The 23383-nt window shown below is 41.6% G+C and overlaps 1 protein-coding gene and 3 long non-coding RNA genes across 17 annotated transcripts in view; 2 read left to right on the forward strand and 2 right to left on the reverse strand.

The window, feature by feature from the left end:
• The first annotated feature begins 2060 nt into the window (after positions 1-2060).
• Positions 2061-19653, forward strand: PCMT1 (protein-L-isoaspartate (D-aspartate) O-methyltransferase). 13 transcript variants are annotated; one of them, XM_083608029.1, is made up of 9 exons: positions 2242-2486; positions 9401-9505; positions 9819-9850; positions 10831-10935; positions 12535-12655; positions 13385-13470; positions 14072-14241; positions 16017-16114; positions 18864-19653. In XM_083608029.1, the coding sequence occupies exons 1-9, from the start codon at positions 2432-2434 to the stop codon at positions 18890-18892; spliced, it is 801 nt and encodes a 266-aa protein (XP_083464155.1). In that variant the 5' UTR covers positions 2242-2431; the 3' UTR covers positions 18893-19653. The 13 variants fall into 13 exon arrangements, 7 of the variants coding, with proteins under 7 accessions (XP_083464157.1, XP_083464156.1, XP_083464155.1 ...); XR_014546734.1 differs by having other exon boundaries at positions 2246-2486; positions 15942-16126; XR_014546735.1 differs by having other exon boundaries at positions 2246-2486; positions 16010-16126.
• Positions 8907-10819, reverse strand: LOC310760105. The gene is made up of 2 exons (XR_014546777.1): positions 10625-10819; positions 8907-9091 (listed from the first exon to the last, which is right to left on the reverse strand). It is a non-coding gene; the product is annotated as an uncharacterized lncRNA (long non-coding RNA).
• LOC310760098 lies at positions 16322-23370 on the reverse strand. 2 transcript variants are annotated; one of them, XR_014546769.1, is made up of 2 exons: positions 22304-23370; positions 16322-17059 (listed from the first exon to the last, which is right to left on the reverse strand). It is a non-coding gene; the product is annotated as an uncharacterized lncRNA (long non-coding RNA). The 2 variants fall into 2 exon arrangements; XR_014546770.1 differs by lacking the exon at positions 16322-17059 and adding an exon at positions 19283-20438.
• Positions 21329-23383, forward strand: part of LOC310760100 — a 142176-nt gene continuing 140121 nt past the window's right edge. The window contains exon 1 of the long non-coding RNA XR_014546772.1: positions 21329-21595. This is a non-coding gene — a long non-coding RNA (uncharacterized lncRNA). The remainder of the gene's footprint in view (positions 21596-23383) is intronic.

Below are 23383 nucleotides of genomic sequence, written 5' to 3' on the forward strand. Positions count from 1 at the left end.
CCCTGACCTGGCCACAGTGATCCATGCGACGGTCATTTCCAGGCTTGACTACTGTAATTCGCTCTACGCAGGGCTGCCCTTGAAGCTGTCCCAGAAACTCCAGCGGGTACAGAATGCTGCAGCGAGGCTCCTCACGGGGTCTCTGCCATGGGAGCATATTCACCCAGTGCTTTTCAAGCTGCACTGGCTCCCGGTGGAGTACAGGGTCAGATTTAAGGTGCTGCTTTTGACCTTTAAAGCCCTTCACGGCCTAGGACCCTCGTACCTACGGGACCGTCTCTCCTGGTATGCCCCACGGAGAGCCTCAAGGTCCATAAATAACAACACCCTAGTGGTCCCAGGCCCTAAGGAAGTTAGATTGGCCTCAACCAGAGCCAGGGCCTTTTCAACTCTGGCTCCGGCCTGGTGGAACGCTCTGCCTCATGAGACCAGGGCCCTGCAGGATCTGATTTCTTTCCGCAGGGCCTGTAAGACAGAGTTGTTCCGCCTGGCCTTTGGCTTGGAGCCAATTTGATTCCCTCCCTCCCTCCCTCTCTTTCTTTTTTCTTTTCCTTCTCCTCCTGCGATGAGGCTACATTTTAATATTTTAATGTTCCATTATTTTAATGTTGTATTTTATTTTTGTTTTTAAGTTGTAATCATTCATCTTGTTTTTATTATTGCTTGTAAGCCGCTCTGAGCCCGGCCTTGGCTGGGGAGGGCGGGGTATAAATAACAAATTATATTATTATTATTATTATTATTATTATTATTATTATTATTATTATTCTCCTCACAGTTTAGATGGAACAGCATTCTTGACCCTCTCCTTGACTTGGCTGTTTAACAAGAGTGCCTCTTCCTCTTTGGGTGGGCCTTATAACTTTAACCTATAAGTGCTATGTGCATACAGTGGTACCTCGGGTTACACACGCTTGAGGTTACAGATGCTTCAGGTTACAGACTCCACTAACCCAGAAATAGTACTTCGGGTTAAGAACTTTGCTTCAGGATAAGAAGAGAAATTGTGCTCCGGTGGCGCAGCGGCAGCGGGAGACCCCATTAGCTAAAGTGGTGCTTCAGGTTAAGAACAGTTTCAGGTTAAGAACGGACCTCCGGAACGAATTAAGTACGTAACCCGAGGTACCACTGTACTTTAGGTGTGCCCTGCCTGGGGAGCTAAGTGAGTGCTGTGTTGTGTGTGCTCCCCTTCCTGTCCTTGGTGGGTTATGCTCCAAAACAGTGGTTGTGAGGAGCATAAAAGGATTCAGATCCCTGCCTGGAGGGATGCTTCAGAACTGGCAGTAGGGGTCAGTTTTGGCTGTGCCGCTTGGACTGATAAGAGTGGGGGCAGAGTGGCATCGCCATGGGTGTTGTACGTATGGTGATGCAATGGTGTGTGCTGCAGATACACCTATCTTGCTGAGAGTTCATTGGCTCCCTCCATGGGTGGGCAGCATGTGGGCATACCTGGCATCGCAGTCGCAACTTAGTGGGCACTGGCTGTTTTCAGGGGTGTTGAGGGCTTGTTTGCCATTTTTGTAGTGCATTTTCTCATTGGATGTGTTGTCCCTCCCAGCTGAGCACACACCAGATCCATCAGCAATTCCACAAACATTCCCCAGCCCTATCGTTTTAGTGGGCAACATCCTTGTAGCCCCTTTCTGTTGTTTCCACTGTCTCTTTTTGTATGTCACTGATTTTTTTGTTTTGTTAGGATTTTCTCTATGTTGTACCCAGTGCTGGGATTGGTGGGCTATGAATCTTTTTTCTTGATACATAAAAATCATGTGGCCCCATTACATATACTGTATGTCCTATGTGCCGCCGCCGCCACCACACGACAGAAAGCGTTTTGCGTCCAGCCAGGCGCGTATGTTGCGCTTTGCTCCCTGCCGGCGACGCTGCGAGACTTTTCACCCCCTAAAACTGAGCTCTGCCTCAAAAGCCTACCCACATTGCACTGCAAATAAAACTGCAAATGTGCCTTATGGGCCATGCCACTGTTATTTATAGCCCGACAGGAGAACCAGTCACATGCTTCCGTTTAAAGGAGCAGCCAGCTTCCCACAACCTCGGCTGCGAAGCCCCTCGCCGTCCTCCGCAACCCCAAGAACCCAGCCTCCTACCCCGCCCCTCCGCTCATCACCAAGAGGTTCCCCCCTTCCCGGCCCGCTCCCCTTTATTTCATGTACTGCGCCTGCGCACACCAGCCGCGGTTGCCCGGCGGCGGCGCCCGTTCAGAATGTCGAGCGCGCGGGGGGGCGGGGGAGCAGCCCCTCCCTCCGGCGGACGCGAGGCGGCGGCAGCGGCGGCGGCAGCTGCTGCTGCGGGAGGGAAGGAGGCGGCGCCTGTGTCGGCGCTGGAGGTTGTGTCCTTCCTGGGGAAACTGCTGTGCGCAGTCGCGGCACTGAAGGCGGCTCTCTACCTGCTCCGCAGAGTCTGTCTAGCTATGGCCTGGAAGTCAGGAGGCGCCAGTCACTCCGAGCTCATCCACAACCTCCGCAGTGAGTGCGTCTGTGGTGTGCGCGCCGGGGCCGGTGGCCAAGGAAGGGGGTGGGAGGAGGAGGAGGCAGAAGGAGGGGCCAGGGCGCGCGCAGTCCATTCATGTACCACACATACACAAGCGCGCGCGCGCGCGCGAACCCCGTCGCTAGGGAGTGACCGTTAGTTGTCGGCCCTCAGAAGCGCGCGCTGGGGTGCCTTCGCCAACGGCCTTCGCGCCTGGCGGCTGCTGGAAACGTGGGCGGGTGGGAGGTCGCGAGCACCGCGAGGGGGGGGGAGAGAGAAAAGAGAGTCCCCGCAGTCGAGCGGGTGTGTCTCGGTGCGGCGGAAGCTTGCTTGAGGGCGGTGGCTGCTGTCGCCACTACTGGAAGAGAGCAGGGCTGAGTCCCTCCGCTGTTTCGGAAGCGGCAGCGGCAGCCTCGGCTGTCCACCCAGCTTCGCCGCTGGGCCCGGCAGTCCGGGTAGAGGTGCCTCTCTCTCTCTCTCCCGGTTCCGTTTCCGCTTCCCGCGTCTTAAGGGGGAAGGCAGCTAAACGGCCGGCTCTCAGCTGTGAGCATCGCGCATCGGACCTGCCAAACGCCTTTTTAATATAAAATAAATAAACATTATGCGGGTTACCTACTGCAGGGGGCATGTGTTAGATGTCGTTTCCCACCCACAGGCAAACAACCGGTGCGTAGCTCACAAAAGCCGGAAAGTGCTAGGTTTTTCAAGTCGTTAAAGGCAAAGTTAGGTTTCAGGTTCATGTGACTGCAGAGAAGAATGAAACCATCTAAATCTAAAATGTCCCTTGGATAGTGTGACAGCTGCTCTTTCGCTCTCCCCTCAGTCATTATGCAACCTCTAGTGAGTCTCTTGGGGTGCTTCTCATCGGTTCAGCTGTTAACATCTTTGTTTGCCTGGGAGCCACCACCCATGTTAATGTGTGCTGCAAATGCGAATCCCATAATGAGAAAGTTGGATGAAATGGATAATTTGTTGTTTTTATTTAGTTACACTAATTGATTAACAGCCTAATAAAAAAAATGTCACTTATTGGTGCACACAAAACAGATATCAATATACAATTCAACAAAATTTAAAAGCAGGTATGCATAACTTGTTTACATGGCCGGGTAGGCTTGCTGAAACAAAAGTTTTTAGTCGGTGTCTAAAGCAACATAATGAAGGTGTTTGTTCAGTGCAAGTTTTGCGCATTGAAGCTGTGGAAGTAGGCACATAAGGGGCTAGATGACCCCACAGATAAACTGCTCCCAAGCTGTTACGGGCTTTATATGCTAATAGTAAGACCTTGAACTTGGCCTGATAGCAAATCAGCAGCTAGTGAAGTTCTTTGAGTTGCAGTGTAATATGCTAGTAGGTTCTCACTCCTGTCAGCGATAATGCTATAGCATTCTGCTCTGACTGCATCTTTCAGAGCAATCGCAAGGGAAGCCCTGTATATATCATACTTTAGTAATCCACTTTCAGAATTACTAATTCCCTGGGTTTCTTTGGGCAAGTTGAGGAATGGCTGAAGCTGGTGGAAGGTGCTCCTAGCTACGGAGATCACCTGAACCTAGTTAGTGAGAGCTGGGTCCAAGAATAACTCCAGACCATGTACCTGCATCTTCTGAGCAAGTGTAACTCCCATCCTTGGAGGCAACTGGCCCATTTCTGCGACACAGGAACCACTCACCCACAGAGCCTCAGCCTTGCTTGGATCAAAGTTCTGTTTATTTGTCCTCATCCAGCCTACCATTGCATCCAGGCACTAGGCCGCCGCTTGTACAGCCTCTCCTGTTTCAGATTTTATTGAGAAATAGAGCTGAGTGTTCTAATAGGCTTTTTATATGCTTTTTCTTACTCTGAGACCATCTTTTGAGGGGTGGGAAAGGCATACAATAAATTATTATCAGCACCTTGCTTCAAATGTCCTAATGACCATTCCTAGCAGCTTCATATAGATATTAAACAACATTGGTGATAGTATAACACCCTGTGGCACTGTCATGGGACCAAAAACCAGTTCCCTAGTCTTACTTTCTGGACTCGGTCCTGTAGGTAAAATTGCAACCCCCCGTAAGCTATTTAGGAGGATAGCATGGTTAATGGTAGCAAAGGAAGGACTTATTCCTCTTGTCCCATTCTCAGTAAAAGTGATTTATCAGGGCAGCCAAGGCAGATTTGGTCACATGGCCAGGCCTAAACCCAGATTGGAATCAGTAGATAAACAGCATCCATAAATGCTTACTGGCACCTCCCCACCCCCCAATGTTAAAAGCGTGGCACTTACTGTATCAACTTCATGGTGAATTCTGGCACAGGGTTGATTTCTTTAGGAGTGGGTGTTGTTTCTTTCAAGTCAGGGATCACCTCCTCACACTATGAAGTGTTAACCATGCCCTCCATCCAGCCAGTCACATTTAATAAGCCAAGAAGGAGCCATGGTTGGGCACAGAGCAGCAGGTGCCTTGTCAACATCACCAGGCTGCATAAATCGAAAGTAATCCCACAACATATGACAATCTGCGGTAGTGATACCACAAATATAAATTAGTGATGTCATTTGTTTGATGGAGTTGTGATTTTTGTTTATTAAAGCATTTGGGGCTATTACTAAATTATATGGGTTTGTACAAAAAGCACCCAAATAAATGAGCAGCAGATCTCGAAAGTAAGAAATCCCATTCCTGTTCCATGAAGTATTTTACAGGAGAAGCTGGTTGGAAAAGATTTATAGGTCTTAGTCAAAAATCATTTGCAGCAGCTCTTGCTGTCTGTTCCTGTTTTCGTATTGCAACTAAGCAAATAGCTTTAGTATCCTGTTTGTCGTATTTGGGAATGTAGCAAGTGATTTAAAGAGCAGAGTGAAAAACAGTTGGAAATTTTTTGAGATTTGTTTTATATTACATTGTATCTTAATACTTTTCCTGTTATATATGTCTATAAACTCATTATAGGACAGCAGCTTTTAAATTTTGGAGGCAGTTTTAGTATGTGTCAGTCTCTACTTGTGAAATAATACTGATAATTTTTATTTATTTATTCCCCCCATCTGGCTGGGTTACCCCAGCCACTCTGGGCGGCTTCCAACACATATAAAAACACAAAGAACATCAAATATTAATAGTAACAATCTGATATAATGTAAAAAAGTCACAACATATCAAATAAAGGAATATTCAATAATACATTAGAATCTAATAGTAAGCAGTTGTTTACCATAAATAAATTGGGCGTGTGGCTTTTTTTATGCCTCTGACAACAGAGGAATTAGACTGCCAAGACCACATAACACCGGTCCTGAAAGACCTACATTGGATTCCAGTACTTTTCCGAGCACATTTCAAAGTGTTGGTGCTGACCTTTAAAGCCCTAAACGGCCTTAGCCTAGTATACCTGAGGAGTGTCTCCACCCCCATCATTCACTGAGATCCAGCTCCAAGGGCTTTCTGGTGGTTCCCTCACTGCGAGAAGCAAAGTTCCAGGGAACCAGGCAGAGGGCCTTCTTGGTAGTGGCGCCCGCCCTATGGAATGCCCTCTCATCAGATGTCAAGGAAATAAACAATTATCTGACTTTTAGAAGACATCTGAAGGCAGCCCTGTTTAGGGAAGTTTTAAATGTTTGATGATTTATTGTATTTTTTATATTTTGTTGGAAGCCGCCCAGAGTGGCTGGGGAAACCCAGCCAGATGGGTGGGGTTTTATTTATTTTTTTATTTATTTGAGTGTACTTCTATAAAGGAAACATAACTTTGCAACATTCTGACTTCAACAGCACATGCATAGTTATATTTTATGACTGTGTATGTCCATAACACTCATTTTATTTTGTTTCTTATTTATCTATTTCCATTATTTTATACTTATCCTTTGTAGAAAAATATGCGTAGGTAGCCAAAAGGATCTAGGTCAATAAATATACAAAAATAATAATTAAGTGCAGAACAGGAGTCAAAGACAACACCAGAAAGATTTAACTTAAGGAATTTAAATTTAACTAAAAAGAGAAGGTATGCTGAAGTTAATCTTTTCTGCCTGACCTGCCAAATATTTAAAAACATTTCTCTGTTAAGAACATATGGCTTCCTCCACCAACCCATCACTGGAAAATCAATGATACTGTCTAGCAAAGCAATAGCGTTTCCTGAGAATAGTGTAGGGAAGGTGGGCTTGTGTTATTACTCTCCCTACGCCCCTCTCTTATTCTTGATGTTGTAGGGATAAAGAGTTAAAAGCTACATCATAGTTTATTAATAAGGTAGGGGTGTGAGCAGGGACTTAAATAAGCTGCAGATTTGTTTCAGAACCTTTTGCAACATAAATATGTATGGTGCTTGCAGGCAGGACAACAGCATGATGTAGTTTGAATTCTGCTACTAAATAATGAATATGACTCTTAGTACTTAAAAACCTTGGAAAGTGTTACATAAATTCTAGTGCTGCTTTGCAAATTTTGGATGACAATTTCAGAATGATTTTCACAGCCCTAAAAATGATAGAAATGTGATAAAATGAAATAGTAAATATCCAGAAATGTGACACAGATAGGGTGGTATTCAGCTAGGTATTAGTGAACTCATTGAAATTAATGAGCATGACTAAATATTATTTTAGAACCTGATTCTTCCACTGTAAAATCATGCTCAATTGTCGTTTTTAAATCTTCTGATCAAGAAGCTAACCAATCACTATGTCAAAGAGCACATTTACTTTCAAAATTCACCCTTAAAATCATTCTAGTTTGAAGTCTAGGAAAAAAATGATCTGAAAAATATATCTAGGCTCTTACAAAGCTCTGTTTTCTGTTGCAGCTACTAGTATGTGTTTTTGAACTTGTTTTTCAGGAACTCTCTAAAAAAAGAAAGAATTTTTTTTTACTAGTAGATAGTGCTCCACATCTGGGGTGAAATGTTAGTTATCAGACTGTTATTTTTCTCCCCTTCCCCCTTGTTATCTTCTAGTCATTTCCAGATTTAAAAAAAACTGTTTTTCAAAATGAAATGTATTGGTGTTCCAACCCCCTTGCCTATGACTATTTTGTTCATTCTCACAGCAAAGTTGAACATATTATGGGTTTGAAGATTATTAAACAATTCATAGTTTCTTGAACTCTCTTCTCAGGTTTATCTATAACTTGTACTATTGCTGAACCACAATACAGTAGTGTAGTTCTTATTTTACGACATAGTTGGGAAGAGACCATAGTTCAGTACCTGAGCGCATTATTTCACACAAAAGGTTCCCAGTTCAATCCCTGGCACCACCTGTTAAGCGGGTCAGGTAGCAGATGAGAAAGACATCTGCCTGAGACTCTGGAGCTGCCAATGAAAGTAGACAGAACTGGACTATGTGGACAAATAGTCCAACCTGGAATAAGGCAGTTTTTATTATCTTAGATGTTGCATAATTATTTCTTCTGCAAGAATATAGTTCTGCAATCCACAGAAACAGGGACAAGCCTTAATTAGTTTAAAGTGAGGTAAGGAGGCTGGACCAAGAAGCAAATATTGCTAAAGCAATATTTTAAGGAATAGGGACCATAGAGGTACTGTATTCTAATAATGAAACACGGTTATCATATTTAGTTGTAAATCTATTTTTATGCTGTCGCAGATGTACTCTGAAGCTTTTCTCATTTGTTCTTCTAAAAAATGGGAGGTTAGGAACTGGTTGACCAAAAAATAAATAAAGCAACATACTTATTGAGGGGGTGGGAACCAGCATGACTTGGTCTCAGCGCTGAACATGTGCTGATATAATGCTTGTCAACAAAGGTACCATAGTCCCAGCCACTAAATCAGTAATCAAGGCAGGCAGGAACTGGATTGTACATTGTGGATGTTAATTCAATTTTTCCTCATTGACAACTATGCTGAAATAAGATTAGAAGATAGACTCTCAGGGTAAAGCCCCATCTAGAGTTCACATATTTTCTTTCTGAAAACTGTGGCACATTTTTCAGAGTGTGGAACTGAAGAGACTCAGATGTGTTGATACACATTGGATTTGCCAAGCTTTATATAACTCAAAGAGCTGCAGTGGTCTATTCTTTGCTGTGTTAGAACAAGTATAGCTGAATTTTGGTTACATGTGTTCTCTGCTGCAGTCCCATTCCTGCCTGTATTTCAGTGCGCTATGTGCTTAGCTGCTCTGCTAAAGAAGAACTTAGGAAATGTGGCACATAACCTTAGCAAGGGGGGATCAATCCAGAAACAGTCAATCACAGGCTAAAGTCCTAGATGAGGAATTTGCCCAAACAGGCAAGACTAATATTTGGCCCACCCCAAAATTCAGGTTTTATCTGGAAGCACTTACACCCAGGCCATCTCTAGAATAACAAAGGGACTGGCAGGGATAGGATAAAGCGCTTTCCCAACTCTGAACCCTTAAATAGCTGACTGTAACAATAACATCAGCACTACGCAGTCCAGAAGACTCGTAGTCCAACTCCTAATTTATTTTGACAGTGGGTTTTCATAGTAATGTTGAAGTGATGAATTTCAGCTTCCATAATTTGCAGATAAACTAACATGGGCATAATGTATATAATTGCTGTAGGCTATATTTTAAAGTAGCATCTTCCTGAAGTTCCCCGATGTGAGTTGGTTCACTTCAGAGCCACTGAAGAAGGGAAAAGCCAAAACATTTTGCTATAAGAAAGTAATCTCTTTTTTATAATCTCTTTTGTAATAAATATACTGTATTGTTTCAGTAATTAACTCAATCCTTCCTGGATTCATAGCAGACATTTGCATTACTGTTTGATGCTTGAAAAATTCTCTCCTATAAACTTTTACAACTGAGCATTACATCAATTGACTGACCACTTGTGTTTTTTTCTGAAGGCTGTGGTACATTTTATTTTGTAGTTTCAGTATAATGGTATTGTGGAATAATATTCCCTTATATTTTGATTTGCCTTTCTTCCAGAAAATGGAATAATCAAGTCAGATAAAGTATTTGAAGTAATGCTTGCAACAGACCGCTGCCATTATGCAAAATGCAACCCATATATGGATTCTCCTCAATCAATAGGTATGAAAATTATGTATTCAAAGTCTTTAACGATGACTAAAAGCTTTATTTTCCTACGGCCTTGTTGTGTTGAACCAAAGATGAACTGTTCCAGAAGTGTTGCAAATGCCATCTCGGTAGTCAAGATAACTCCACAATTAATTGGCTGCTGTTGTAGCAATGATTTGCTCTTGGAAACTGTTTCTTTGTCATTATAATACTTCAGAAATGATATATCTAAGTCTTCATTTGTTGGCTAGCAAAGGTGCTGATGTTGAACATTTTGATAAGTGAGCTGTTTTGTTACTCATATCATTCTTTAAATGTTTTATAGGATTTCAAGCAACAATCAGTGCTCCACACATGGTAAGCGTTATATTTATATACTGTCAGTCTGCCTCCTTTAACAACTAAACTTTCATTTTCCTCTTTCTACCCTGATGACACACCCCAGTGTAGTACATGGCAGGGGGAACCCTAATGCTTATCCCCCACACCCTTTTAAAGTTACGGGTAGGTAGCCGTGTTGGTCTGCCATAGATACACTGAAACTGAAACAGTTTCAGTGTATCTGAAGAAGTGTGCATGCACATGAAAGCTCATACTAATGACGTAGTTGGCCTCTAAGGTGGTACTGAAAGGATTTTTTTTAAAAAAAATTCGACCCTTTTTAAGGATACTGTTAGTTGTTAGTGGTTTGAGAAGGTAGGTTTTTTTCTGTCCCTCATGTTTTTCTTTGTGGGTGGGGTTGGCTTCCAACTGTGACACCCGTTAACATTCCATATCATAGTTGCTGTCAATAGTAGACTTGATTGATAGATTCACAGTCTGCCTGGCACAAGTTTCTTTTGAATGCTTTTCTGTCTTTCTGTGTCTAGGCTCATTCTGTAAGCTCAATAGATTTTATTAGGGTTTATAGAGAAAAATACAAAACTTAATAGCAAATATTAAGCTTATGGGTTCTTGTCAGATAACCTTTGGGGGTCCTAAAAGCTATTTTTTATTTAGTAACATATTTCTGTGTATCCTGGGCTTGGTCCTCTGAACTGTTATTGTGTAGATGGACAATTCTGAAATCAAATTTGGGTAGCTAAAGGGTTTGGGGATCTTTTTACATTTACAAATTGACAGTTGACATACTTATCTTTATGTGGTTTGAAACTGCAGCTCTTAAATTGTGAAATTGTTTGATATCTATAACAGCTTGATTGAGTTCAGTTACTGGATTCTCTGTAGGGAATTGCATAGTTTGAATTCTTTATGAAAGAACATAAAATCATAGCATTGTACATTGGGCGAAACCAAAAGTAAAATACCAACATCTTTTCCTTTTTTCCTTCGGTCAGCATGCATATGCTCTAGAACTCCTATATGAACAATTACATGAGGGAGCCAAAGCCCTTGATGTAGGATCTGGAAGTGGAATTCTTTCTGCATGCTTTGCACGAATGGTGAGAGGACAATTCTTAACCACTTACGATAAATATATGACTCTTGTTAGGTTTCTGTGTGCATTACAAAATGCTTTATTTTTTATGTCTTTACAAGAGAATTGCAAGGACTTGATTCTGATATTATTTTATACTTTTAGAAGGATAGGTCTTTTGGGGTATCTTTACACCAATGCCTTACTGTTTCAATAAAGTCCAGCTCATAAAGAACATGAAGCAATACTAGCTCAAATCAGCTCATTTTTGTTTTTTGTATTTAATGCCACCTAATAGTTGGACTGAATATTTTGAAGAAAGAACAGCCTATGAAGTATGGAAGTACTCCATTCTGGGGCAAGTTCCTGTGTAATGCTTAGTAATTATAACCGGAAAAAGGATGCTTTAAAACAGGGCTAGGGATCCTCAGGGCTAAGGGATCCCTCCAGACCTCTCTGTCTGGCTCTTGGGACTCTCCCCCAGTGAAGCCCATCCTCAGACCTCACTGGCCCTGCTCTGCACCCTCCTTAAGTGCTTTTACTTTGCTGGAATATGCATTGTGAAAATGCCTCTTGTCTGCCTGGGTAGAAGATGCAGAGATGTGTAGAAGCATTTGACTTGTATGTGGCTGGAATAAAGCTTACTGTACAAATGTAAGAATTGCATCCATTGCTCTGCTGACTTGTTGCCTCTGGCCCATTGACCATCAGCATGCGGGTTCCCCAGAAGGTTGCTCATGAGGCATTCATGCTGCAAAATGTTTCACATCCCCACTTCAATACCTTACTGATCATGTAAGAAAGCAAGCAGGGGTGTGCAGGATTTTCTGTTTCTATTTTCTTTTGCAGAGTGTGCGATGTGTATGACATGCCATTAATATAGAAGTAGACTCCAGACTCTGCATTCTTCTTTTAACATCAACTTGCAACATGGAACACACTCTTATTTTTTAAAAAAACCCACCATATTTCTTTCCCATAATCTTGTAAGAAAATAAGAACTGCCAAGGTCCATCTAGTTCAGTATTCTTTTTCCAGCTAGTGGCTTATTTCCATCATCTCAGTATATCTTAAGAAACCCTGAACTTTAAAAAAGTTGCCTTGTCACCTGTGTAATCCTGCTTAGGTGAATCAGCAGTCAATACTAGTGCTGAACAGATTATATTCTATTACATTTCAAATGCCAATAGAATGTTAAGTTTTAAAAAATGTTCTGTACATAACAAAATAAGTTGCTATTCATGTATTTCATAGTAAAACTGCTAACATGCAGCACTGGTTTGAGGCCTTAAAATATTAATATCTTCTTGGAATGTTAATTACAATATATTAATATGAAAAAAAAATTGGGAAATGACTTCGTAAGTATGGACCATGAGAAACTCTAAAGTATTTATGGCAATAACTTTATTAGAAGAAACTTGCATGCCAAACATTCTAAGGCAAAATGGATGTGGTGAAACTGGGGAAGAGAAACAGATAGACAGTTAATAGGAAAAACCCGTATTAGGTTTTATCCTTCATCTCCTGTAGCCTTTGCTTATAACTTCAATTGAAAGTAAAAGTAAGAAACTGAATACATACATAGTACATTCCATACCAAAACAAACTTGTTTTGTTTCAGGTTGGTCCCAAAGGACAAGTTGTAGGAATTGATCATATCAAAGAGTTGGTAGATGACTCAATAAATAATGTTAAAAAGGACGATCCCCTATTGTTATCTTCAGGAAGAGTGAAACTGATTGGTAAGTACTGGAGTATATTAACAGTAAAAAATAGGTATAGGAATATGCTTGTTCAATGCAGGGTCTTACTTTTTGTAGTAGGTTTTCTATGAAATATAAACAACTAGAGTAGTTAGGTTTACTATCCAACTTATATAATTTTATTTAATTATTATGTTTACTTTTTGATGGGGTTTTTTAAACAAAAACCTTCCAAGCCCACTAATAACTTCATTTTCAGTTACATGTGCTTAGGTCTGTAATCTTTTGCAAGCTACTGTGCTTAGTGACCAGGTCATGGGATCCGATCTAAGAAGTTTAGTGTTGGCACAGGGAGTCATAGCCTTTCAAACTGGGTTTCATTTGTGGGTCCACTCTGTAAAAGTGTTTCCTCTTTATGGCACTGCAGTTGCACAAGAGCAGAAATCACTAGGAGCCCTTTCCAATCCTCATATACAGCTGCCTTTTGTTGTGTCCACATCTGGCTGCATTTAGTGAACTACTGCTGTTTGGTACTAATTCCCTGGAACCCAGGTCGTTCATTCCCAGTAGAAATTTCAGTTGGGAATCTGATTAAAATTTAGGAGGCTAATTATGGCTATTTTTAATTTCAACATTTTTTTGCTGGTTCCACATAAACTCATAAACTTAGTTAAGATTTCATCTATGAGTTCAGTGTCTTGAATAAGCTGAGGACAATATGAAGTCAGCTGTTCCTCATCCTTGTATACATCTTTTCCCCCCTTGTAGTGGGAGATGGAAGGTTGGGATATTCTGAAGAAGCTCCATATGATGCTATTCATGTAGGAGCTGCTGCACCAGTTGTTCCCCAAGCAGTAAGTGATTTATGCATATATATGGTACATATTGTTTGCTATGATTTTTCTTTATTAATTGAAATGATTAATTGGATGCTTATACCTGCTTTAAATGATGGGCTTTTTAATTAGATTTCATTAAATGAAACACATTACAGCAGTGGAATTTGATTTGGTATACTAATAGGTGATGTTGATGTTTTTTGGAATTGGGGGTGATGGTGGTTTGGAAATGAAAAGCTTTGCACAGTGCAGACCCAAATCCCTTTTAATTTTGTGAAGGCAAATAAAGACTGGGGCATTCCAAACTAGCCCCTCTCCTTTTACCTGTTTCCAGAACTTAGCTTCCAGCAGTTTTTCACGGGGAAGGGCTAGAACTGTGGGCTAAAGCTCTTACCATCAAGGAGTATAATACAATATTCTTTGTTATTTTACATTGTACAAGGTAGGGATCTTAGAGTAGTAGCCAACTAAGTAATTAAGACTCAAGAGCAGGCCCATTGAAATTAATGGACCTAAATTAGTAATTTCCATTAATTTCAATGGGTCTGCTTTGAGTATAACTAACACTGCTTAGGAGTACACTTGCTGTGAATAATTAACTTTTTTTAATTTATAGCTTATAGATCAATTAAAGCCTGGTGGAAGGTTAATATTACCTGTTGGACCCGCTGGGGGAAACCAGATGCTGGAACAGTACGATAAGCTAGAAGATGGCAGTGTCAAAATGAAGCCTCTGATGGGAGTGATATATGTGCCTTTAACAGATAAGGAGAAGCAGTGGTCCAGGTGGAAGTGATTTTCTGTTCAACTTTCTTCTTCCACACACTTACACATACAAGGTGAAAGGGTCTTGAATCTTGATTCTTAAGACATAGCTTGCCAAGGCTGCTTTTGCTCCCTGCTTTCTGCTTGACTGTACCACCAAAAGCAACCTCTTGCATTGTTACATCACCACATGCAAGTTTTTGTGTGTCTCATTAAATGCTGGGGAAAATACCATTGCATCGATTGCGTTTATTTCATTGTAACTTGTGTCTTCTTGAGGTTCTCTAGTATAAGCTAAAAATATTACCTACATTTTGAAACTAAAGTATTCCCAAAATACAAAGTTCTTATTGCTGTCTTGGGTTAGATTTTGATAAGTATGCATTATATGCAAGGTGCAATAGATCAGACTGTGTTTCACACTTTAAGTCTCTGCCTGACTTCTATAAAGGAAAGGGATTTCCCAGTTTTCAAAAGTTAAACATTGCCCAGAAACCTTTAGAGCAAGCAATCTAATTACGGATATTTTTACATGTTAGTTGTTTAGCTTTAAGACAAGTTCACTATAGTTGATCAAAAGCAACCCAAGCCAAATACTTTACATTTGCTATTTTCAAAGAAGTTGGTATTGGATGTGCGATAATGTTTGTCATATTTTCTTCAAGCTGACAAACTTTTCATTTTCAACAAGCTACCAGGTCACAGAGATTTTTAACTCTGGGAGCTGTCAGGGTTTGTGGATAGCTTTGTAGTTTAGGGCACACATAACAAAGTAGTCAGTGCTAAAAGGGTGCCTATCATTAGCATGCATATGAATAAGCCAGCAGTCCTACACTGCTGGCTAGATAGAAATGCTTGTGAACTGTCTTTGTTGATGAGACAAACACATGCCTGATTAGCTCTCCAAATCTATAAAGTTTTACTTTTACATTTAATAAAAATATAGCATTTCTAGACACTTTACAGCTGTAGAAATGTCTGTGCAAAAATAAACTAATGACTTTTGCTTTTCTGCCTTCAATGGAAGAGTACTGAGCTACTGCGTAGCATACCGATAACTTCATGAATGAATTGCTGCTGACCAAAAGCTGCTACAGAAAGCTTGTTTCATATTCAGAGACCTAGATTCTGCTGAGCAAATTAATATTTGCTATTTGTTTAAATTCTGTATTAATATTTTATTGATGGATAGCCTTTGCTTCCGAAGTAGATTTAGTACAGCCTTATAACTTATTACTGCTACTAAAAAAACTGAGCCTATGACAAGCAATAGTTACCTCTAGGTTAGTGTGCAATTTCCCATTTTCACCAAAATAGTGTTTGGGGTTTTTTGCTGATAATGGAGAGCTAGTATAGGCTGTGTATAGCCCTCTTAGCCTCAAAAAACTGCTGACAACAGATGCATGGTATTCACATTCTCCCACTCAGTGAAGGTTGCATATTTGGATATGTCCTTGTAACGTCCTGGGTAGAAGCAGAAACCTTCACCCCTGCAGTTGGTGTTTGGAAGGCAGATAGCTATATTTTCTGTTTTTATGTAATAGATAGATTAAGGAGATATGCTGTAGTGTGTCATAAAATAGGAAGGTCTTCTTTTCATTAAAATCTCCATTAAAGCTAAACACTTTTGAGCTTAGCTATTAGTCTATCCATTATATGAAAACTGACTGAAGTGCCTCAATCAGAACCTCCATTTGGAAATTGGTTATAAATATTGACAGATCTGAATGAAGCCTACTGAAGATCATGAAGGTGTTGCAACAGTCATTAATACAGATATTGCTTAAAGAATTTAGAAACATCAGAGCAACTGGAAGAAGATTCAGTTTACAAAAATGTCAGCTAGCACTCCCGAGATACAAGCTAACAGCTAGTGCAGTGAAGAAAATGCAGAGTGAGTAAGCTGGTCAGTAGGTTTTATGTTTACATTTCAATTAATCTCCAGTATCTCCCTACCTGTAGGGATCAAGCCATGTGTCTAGTTATTTGCACATTGGACACTTCCAATGTGTAAGAGAGGCTGGATTGGGGCCAGTTCACATAACTGCTTTCTTTTCCCAAGCCTTACTTTTTACAGCACTCCGTTGTGGTGATAGATATGGCTGTCATCACAAGGTGATTGCATAAATCAGTCTATTTAAATACTGCTCATCAAAGTAATTGTATTTCAGAATGAGCTCACAAACTAAAATGTACATCCGTTTATTTGAATGTATGTAAAATTCTAAAAGGTTTCAATTTGAACCACCAAAAATATAATCATGAGGAAATCATATCAGGGTTGTGCTTCTGCTGCAAAAGTTCTTAAGCCACAAAAATGCAAGTCTCCAGAAGACCATGACCACAAGACACAATTCCACCTCAGATGTCCTTGCTGCTGCTCCTTTGCTCTGCTTTACACCCCAAATCATTGCATGGCTTTTTCTTGGATTATATTTTCCCCCACAACCAGTGACTGCACCAGAAAAAATGGGGGCACAGAAGGGGCTGAGCATATGGTGGGCGAGTTGTTTTCTGAAATTAACATAACAGAATATGCTAATGACAGCAAGGGGGAGGCATGTGGAGGTGGGTCAAGCTACTTGTTTGGGGGGGCACTCCAAAGAGTTGATAGAGTAGCAGTAGTATGAAGTCGTGTATATGGTTTCTGACATTTATGTACGCTTTTACTTTGCCTGTTAGAAAGATACTTGAATACTGTATTTGTATAATCACTATTGATATAGAAGAAGCTACCCACATCTATTCCACTCTGAATCTTTGTCCTTGGCTTCAGGTCTTTCAGTGGTATAGGTGCTATTTAATTCTGGATCAGTTAAAATCAGTTGAGAAAGATGTTCTGAAAAACAAGCAGTACAGTGGTGCCTCGCAAGACGAAATTAATTCGTTCTGCGAATTTTTTCGTCTAGCGAATTTTTCATCTTGCGAAGCACGAAATCCCATAGGAATGCATTGAAAATCAATTAATACGTTCCTATGGTCAAAAAAAGTCCAAACAAAGCCAAATTTGGTACAAGAGTTTATTAAGTGCTCTTTAAAGTCACACATACTGTAAAGAGCATTTCAAAATTCAAACCCAGAATTTTTTTTAAAAAACAGTAGAGTGGCCCAATGGTCACAGAAAATCATAAAAATGCAGAAAAAAAACACACAAGCTTCCAGATTCTTGCAAACCCCTCCCCAACTGTTCCCCCAGCCACCTAGCACACAGAAATTCAAATCCATAATTTTTTTTTAAAAACAGCAGAGTGGCCAATGGTCACAGAAAATCATAAAAATGCAGAAAAAAACCACAAGCTTCCAGATTCTTGCAAACCCCTCCCCAACTGTTCCCCCACCCAGCACACAGAAATTCAAATCCAGATTTTTTAAAAAAAACAGCAGAGTGCCCCAATGGTCACAGAAAAACATAAAAATGCAGAAAAAAACACACACAAGCTTCCAGATTCTTGCAAACCCCTCCCCAACACCAAGTCCTTGAATTCCAAACACCCCAACCCAAAATCCAAACCCCCCCCCAAAAAGTTTTAAAAGCTTAACTTACCAAATGGCTGCAAAAGAAGTTTTGGAAAAGCTTCAAAAATCACCAAAGTCTTTAAAAACCTCAAAAAAAGGCTACTATGTACACTGCGTTCTATGAGTTGCTCCTCGAAGTCAAGTCGCAACTGTATTAACAGTGTTAAGAAAAAGGAAACAAACTTGCAAGACGTTTTCGTCTTGCGAAGCAAGCCCATAGGGAAATTCGTCTTGCGAAGCAGCTCATAAAACGGAAAACCCTTTTGTCTAGCGAGTTTTCCGTCTTGCGAGGCATTCGTCTTGCAGGGCACCACTGTATTTTATAATTTGTATTGCTCTGTGATTGGCTACTGCTTTGGTCCATGCCTCATCCTTATAACAGTGGAATCAAAGGCTCTGTTCTTTCTGGTTTGTGGATAGGGAACTATAGCTGAAGCAAAGTAACTAGTTCAAACCCCCTCGGCAAGTCCATGACTTGAACTGAACTCCTCAGATTTAAGTCTACCATATTGCGGGCCAACTAGACTTCAAGTGCAGATGCAGACCCTGTTTCCTTTTCAAAAAACCAAATTAGCATTAAGAGCAATGAAAAGCAGCAGGAGTAGTTGAAGAGTTTAAGCCTTTCCTTGCTTGCTGTTTCTCAGCTACATATATCCTCCTGCCACTCTCCACAAGGATATCACAAACTCAATGCCTTGTTTGCCCCAGGGTGGTCTGCATTCCTCTGGACAGAACAGGGTCTCCCTGTTCACTGGATGGGGAGCCTGTTATCAACACTGTGAAGTCTAATTTTGAACCTAGGTTTCACATTTTGCAGCCTTTGGTGCAAAGAATAACTGGACTATAATGGCAAATGAATCTACAGTATATGGTTTACAGAGAGCTAAGGCATTCTCTTCTTCAGTAAAAAGGTAGACTTGTGATTTTACAGCTAATGGTATTTTAAATGACATTGACGGAAGCATAGGAGGTATTTTTGCTTTGATTTATGTGCACTACTAGTTTGATGATCTTGACCCTTCTTTTGGCTTAAGTACCTTAACAGGCTTATGCAATTTTGCTGCAGTATCTGAGAACGAGTTTAATTTTGAGGAGTTAAACTTGTAATTTTTGTCCTCTTTTTGCAGGGATGAAATGTAAAAGCTATGTCATCTGACCCAAACATAGTGTTAACAGTGGACTGCTCATCTCCAATTCTTAAAAGCTTTTCAAAACCAACAGCATTGCAGCTTGTTTTGGACTTTGTTACACTGTTATCAGCATGGAAAAGTGTGGTGTTTTTTATTTTGTAGAATTTAATGCAAGTTTGATAATGAACTGATGGAAAGTTTAAATTTGGGCAAATGTTTCTTTTCAACATGCCCTTATTTTCACCTGTTTAAAGAAGTGAAATATGTCTGCAGAAAGCCAGACAGACCTGCAATTTGTTATCTTCTTTATTTTGGATTGGGAAACGTTCTGAACACTTCTTTCAGCTTCAGTGTTCGTCCATCAAACCGCTTATCTGCACTTTCTGACACTACATGCACACTATATGGTTCCTGTGTTCAGCTGTCTTCTAGATGCTACTAAAATGAGATGAAGTTCTTCAAAGCTTTCAGCGTGGTGTCATAGACTAGCATGTAGTATATACAATCAGCTGCTTTCTTCCCTTTAAAAATCAGATATCGTGTATATAAACTTCAAGACATCAGAAGTGACAGCTCTTGTTGAATACACTGCTGTTCAAGATGGACATAACTGACATAGTTTTCTCCCTTTTACTTGTAGAATAACTTAGAGGTTTATAGTAGAGTATTGTTTGCAAATTTGATGTACCTGAATTTAAAACCGTATAACAAATACTGTGTAAGCTATGTCCTAATCATTGAACAGTTTATGCAATGCTGCTTTGCCAAATAAAATTCAAAACAAAAAGGGTTTGCAAGTGCTATTTTTAATGGGAAAGTGTCTGGGTAGTTGATCCATTTGCTAAACATTAGAAAAGACTTTTACCAACAGCTAATTTTCAGAAGTGTGAAAGTTCTCGTGTGATCCTTATGTTGTTTTTGAAACACATGTTCACTTTCTCCTGTTGTACCTGCAAGGAGACGCTTGCTTTTTTTAAAAAAAGCAACACGCCTTGAGTGCTTATTGTAACAGAAGGGTGTGGTTTTGTGTGCAGCTGTTGCTACCTATCAGTTAGTGTACATAATCCCTGATGTTTCAAAGATAGGGCATAGATCTGCACAGAATTTGCATATGATTTGTGTCACATGCAAATTTGTGTCCTTTTTGTAGGTGGAATGCTCAAAAAATAAATAGGTGTCCATAAAAATAATAAAAGGCACACAGAATGTGACTAGGTAAAGCTTTTCCCTTCATATTATTTCCATGCTAGAAAATATTTAACCTGTTGAACTCTTCTGCCTGCCACGCAGCTATTAAAGACACAATAACCATGCTTTCCCCCTATGCTAACCCTAAACCAAAGCCTAGGTGGCAATCCTATATTCACTTAACCGCAGAATAAGCTCCATTAAACCCAAAGACATGTAATCTATAAATTTCAATGAAAGCAGCAATGTGTAGTAATTGTTTTACTGTTTTAACTGCTTTGTTCTAATTGTGATAAATCATCAGTATCAAGACCAGGGCTTTTTTTCAGCTGGAACTCACTGGAACTCAGTTCTGGCACCCGTCAGGTGGGCACCATTGCCATTCTAAGGGAACAAGGGAGGTGTTCATGGTGAGTTCCAGCACCTCTTTTTCTAGAAAAATAACACTGATCAATATGACCTTTTGAAAAGCATAGCTAATACAGGAACAGGATGAGAGAAGAGATCCCAAAGATTTGAGCATTACAGAAGCACATTGTGAGGATCAATATATTTGCTGTTGCTTGTCAGATACTTTTAAAGGCAAATAGAGAGTTACCGTATTTTTCGCACCATAGGACGCACTTTTTCCCCTCCAAAAATGAAGGGGAAATGTGTGTGCGTCCTATGGTGCGAATGCAGGCTTTCGCTGAAGCCTGGAGAGTGAGAGAGGTCGGTGCGCACCGACCCCTCACGCTCTCCAGGCTTCGCGGACCTCTCCGCAAACAGCGGGAGCGCTCCCGCTGCTTGCGGAGAGTTGCCAGCATGCCGAAGCCTGCGCGCGCTGAGATCAGCGTGCCCAGGCTTCGCGGACCTCTCCGCAAACAGCGGGAGCGCTCCCGCTGCTTGCGGAGAGTTGCCAGCATGCCGAAGCCTGCGCGCGCTGAGATCAGCGCGCCCAGGCTTCGCGGGCCTCTCCGCAAACAGCGGGAGCGCTCCCGCTGCTTGCGGAGAGTTGCCAGCATGCCGAAGCCTGCGCGCGCTGAGATCAGCGCGCCCAGGCTTCGCGGGCCTCTCCGCAAACAGCGGGAGCGCTCCCGCTGCTTGCGGAGAGTTGCCAGCATGCCGAAGCCTGCGCGCGCTGAGATCAGCGCGCCCAGGCTTCGCGGACCTCTCCGCAAACAGCGGGAGCGCTCCCGCTGCTTGCGGAGAGTTGCCAGCATGCCGAAGCCTGCGCGCGCTGAGATCAGCGCGCCCAGGCTTCGCGGACCTCTCCGCAAACAGCGGGAGCGCTCCCGCTGCTTGCGGAGAGTTGCCAGCATGCCGAAGCCTGCGCGCGCTGAGATCAGTGCGCCCAGGCTTCGCGGACCTCTCCGCAAACAGCGGGAGCGCTCCCACGGCTTGCAGAGAGCTGCCTGTTTGGGGGCTGGGGTCGGGGGAAGCTTGAGCTTCCCCCGCCCCAGCCCTGCGCCTGGGGGGGAAATAATTTTTCCCCTTTATTTCCCCCCCAAAAAACTGGGTGCGCCCTATGGTCCGGTGCGCCCTACGGTGCGAAAAATACGGTAGCTTATTTTCCAGACAATACAAATCATTATGCAAACAGAGGTTTAGGGGAATGGAGAACACTGGCATGATTGTCTTTGCAGGCATTGTTGTTACGTGGTGATGAATAAATCACCAGTTCCAATAGCCCTGTTAAACATCTTTTAGTTGTTCAAGCACGTTTACAAATGCTGCAAAGGACCTCATTTATTTTTCTTCATAAAATGCATGCAATATGTAATGGCTCCATTGTTTTTAGAATGTTTGCAAAAATGATTATGCTACAGCCTTCCAAGCAAAAGGCTGGTAGGCCTGACAGGAGCAAACAGAACTTGAGAAGCACTGAAGCAATGGGAAATGTTTTAAGAAAGAAAAATTAAGGTGAGTATTTAAACCAAAAAGTGCTCTTTTGCGCTGCCTCTTAGTTTGGAGAAATAAGTTCACAGCAGTAGAAAAGGACTGCCTTGTACAATGCTAGCTAGTCCGTCCTAGGTTTTATGTCTTCAGTTAAGTAAATGAGAATGAGGCTATGGGCATGGCAGGGTAGATTTAACTCATCTCTCCCCCAACCCCAATGATCCCCAGCTATATTTTTACTCATTTATTTAGATTTAGCCTAACAGTTTGGGCCAGGCAATAAGGTTAATCATTACCTCAGTTAAATTATTAAACTTTCATCCTGCTGCATTCCTGGCCAGCAAAAGCCAGCTTGTATACAAATTTCCTACCTTGCTTCCAAAAGATATGTGAAGGGACTCAAAATGCAGCCATGGGTCACATCCTAAAGCAGGAAAGAGGAAACATGGGTGATATCCAGTTAAGCGGTTCCGTAAATGCAAGAAGTTGAAGGACTTCCTTCCCCACTGCTTGTGCCCCTCTTCCCAAATCTGCTCTGGAGGTTTCGGGTGGGGGAAACCTCAGAACAGGTACACTGGGAGGAGAAGAGAATAAGTTCCACTGTAATCAGAAGTCTTTGCATTGATGAAAGCGCTGGCTGGTTGAGGCTGATGGGAGCTGGAGCCCCTATGGAATCAAGAGGGCCCCATATTCTCTGTACCTGCCCTTAAAGGATTCTGTGAATTGTGGCCTTCAGCTTTGTAGATAATTGTAAGGTTAAGAAGGGACAGAATTGGTAGCCTCATAGAGCAGGAGTTTCTTGTTAAAATGGATCTGCAGTGAAAATCATGCGAAGAAGGGGGAAACACATTCGTAATAGCACTGCCAATAGTAAGTCCACTAGTTACAGCCCTGCCCCTGTGAAAAATTACAACAATTATTTGTAAAGCTTAGCATTTGGACAAAAAAATGGGGTTGTAATTTCAAACTGATAAGCAAGGAAAGGCAATCAAAGATGATGGAGCAAAGCAGCGTGCAGCTACATTAGCATGTAGTGGGGCTTTCCCTTAACAGCAGCACTTCCACCCTGGGTCACATGATTTCTCAAAGTAGAAGGTTCACAACACACTTGAGAAGCAGGTGCAAAAGTATACATTAATGCCACATACCTGAAAGTACTGTCAATTTACTGTTAAAAGTCATGTAACATTCACCATAATTTTGTGACAAACAAGTAACTTGTACATGGGACTATTGGTTAGAGAACTAACAGCATAGCCTTAACACAAATGTATCTCTTTTTAATCAGTTAATAATGCAAAGCAGCTGGTAACAGCAGCAGACCTGCTGCTTTCAAGCTCCACAGAGGCCTGCTGCTTAGCAAAGTGGTAATTGGCAAACTGGCTGTCAAGGAGAAGGTTTCTAGCCTAAACTGCTCAGTATGTTAGTTTGCTATGTGAGGAGATCATGTC

Source organism: Podarcis filfolensis, assembly GCF_964270895.1.
Source record: "Podarcis filfolensis genome assembly, chromosome: 3".
NCBI classification, from domain to species: Eukaryota; Metazoa; Chordata; class Lepidosauria; order Squamata; family Lacertidae; genus Podarcis; species Podarcis filfolensis.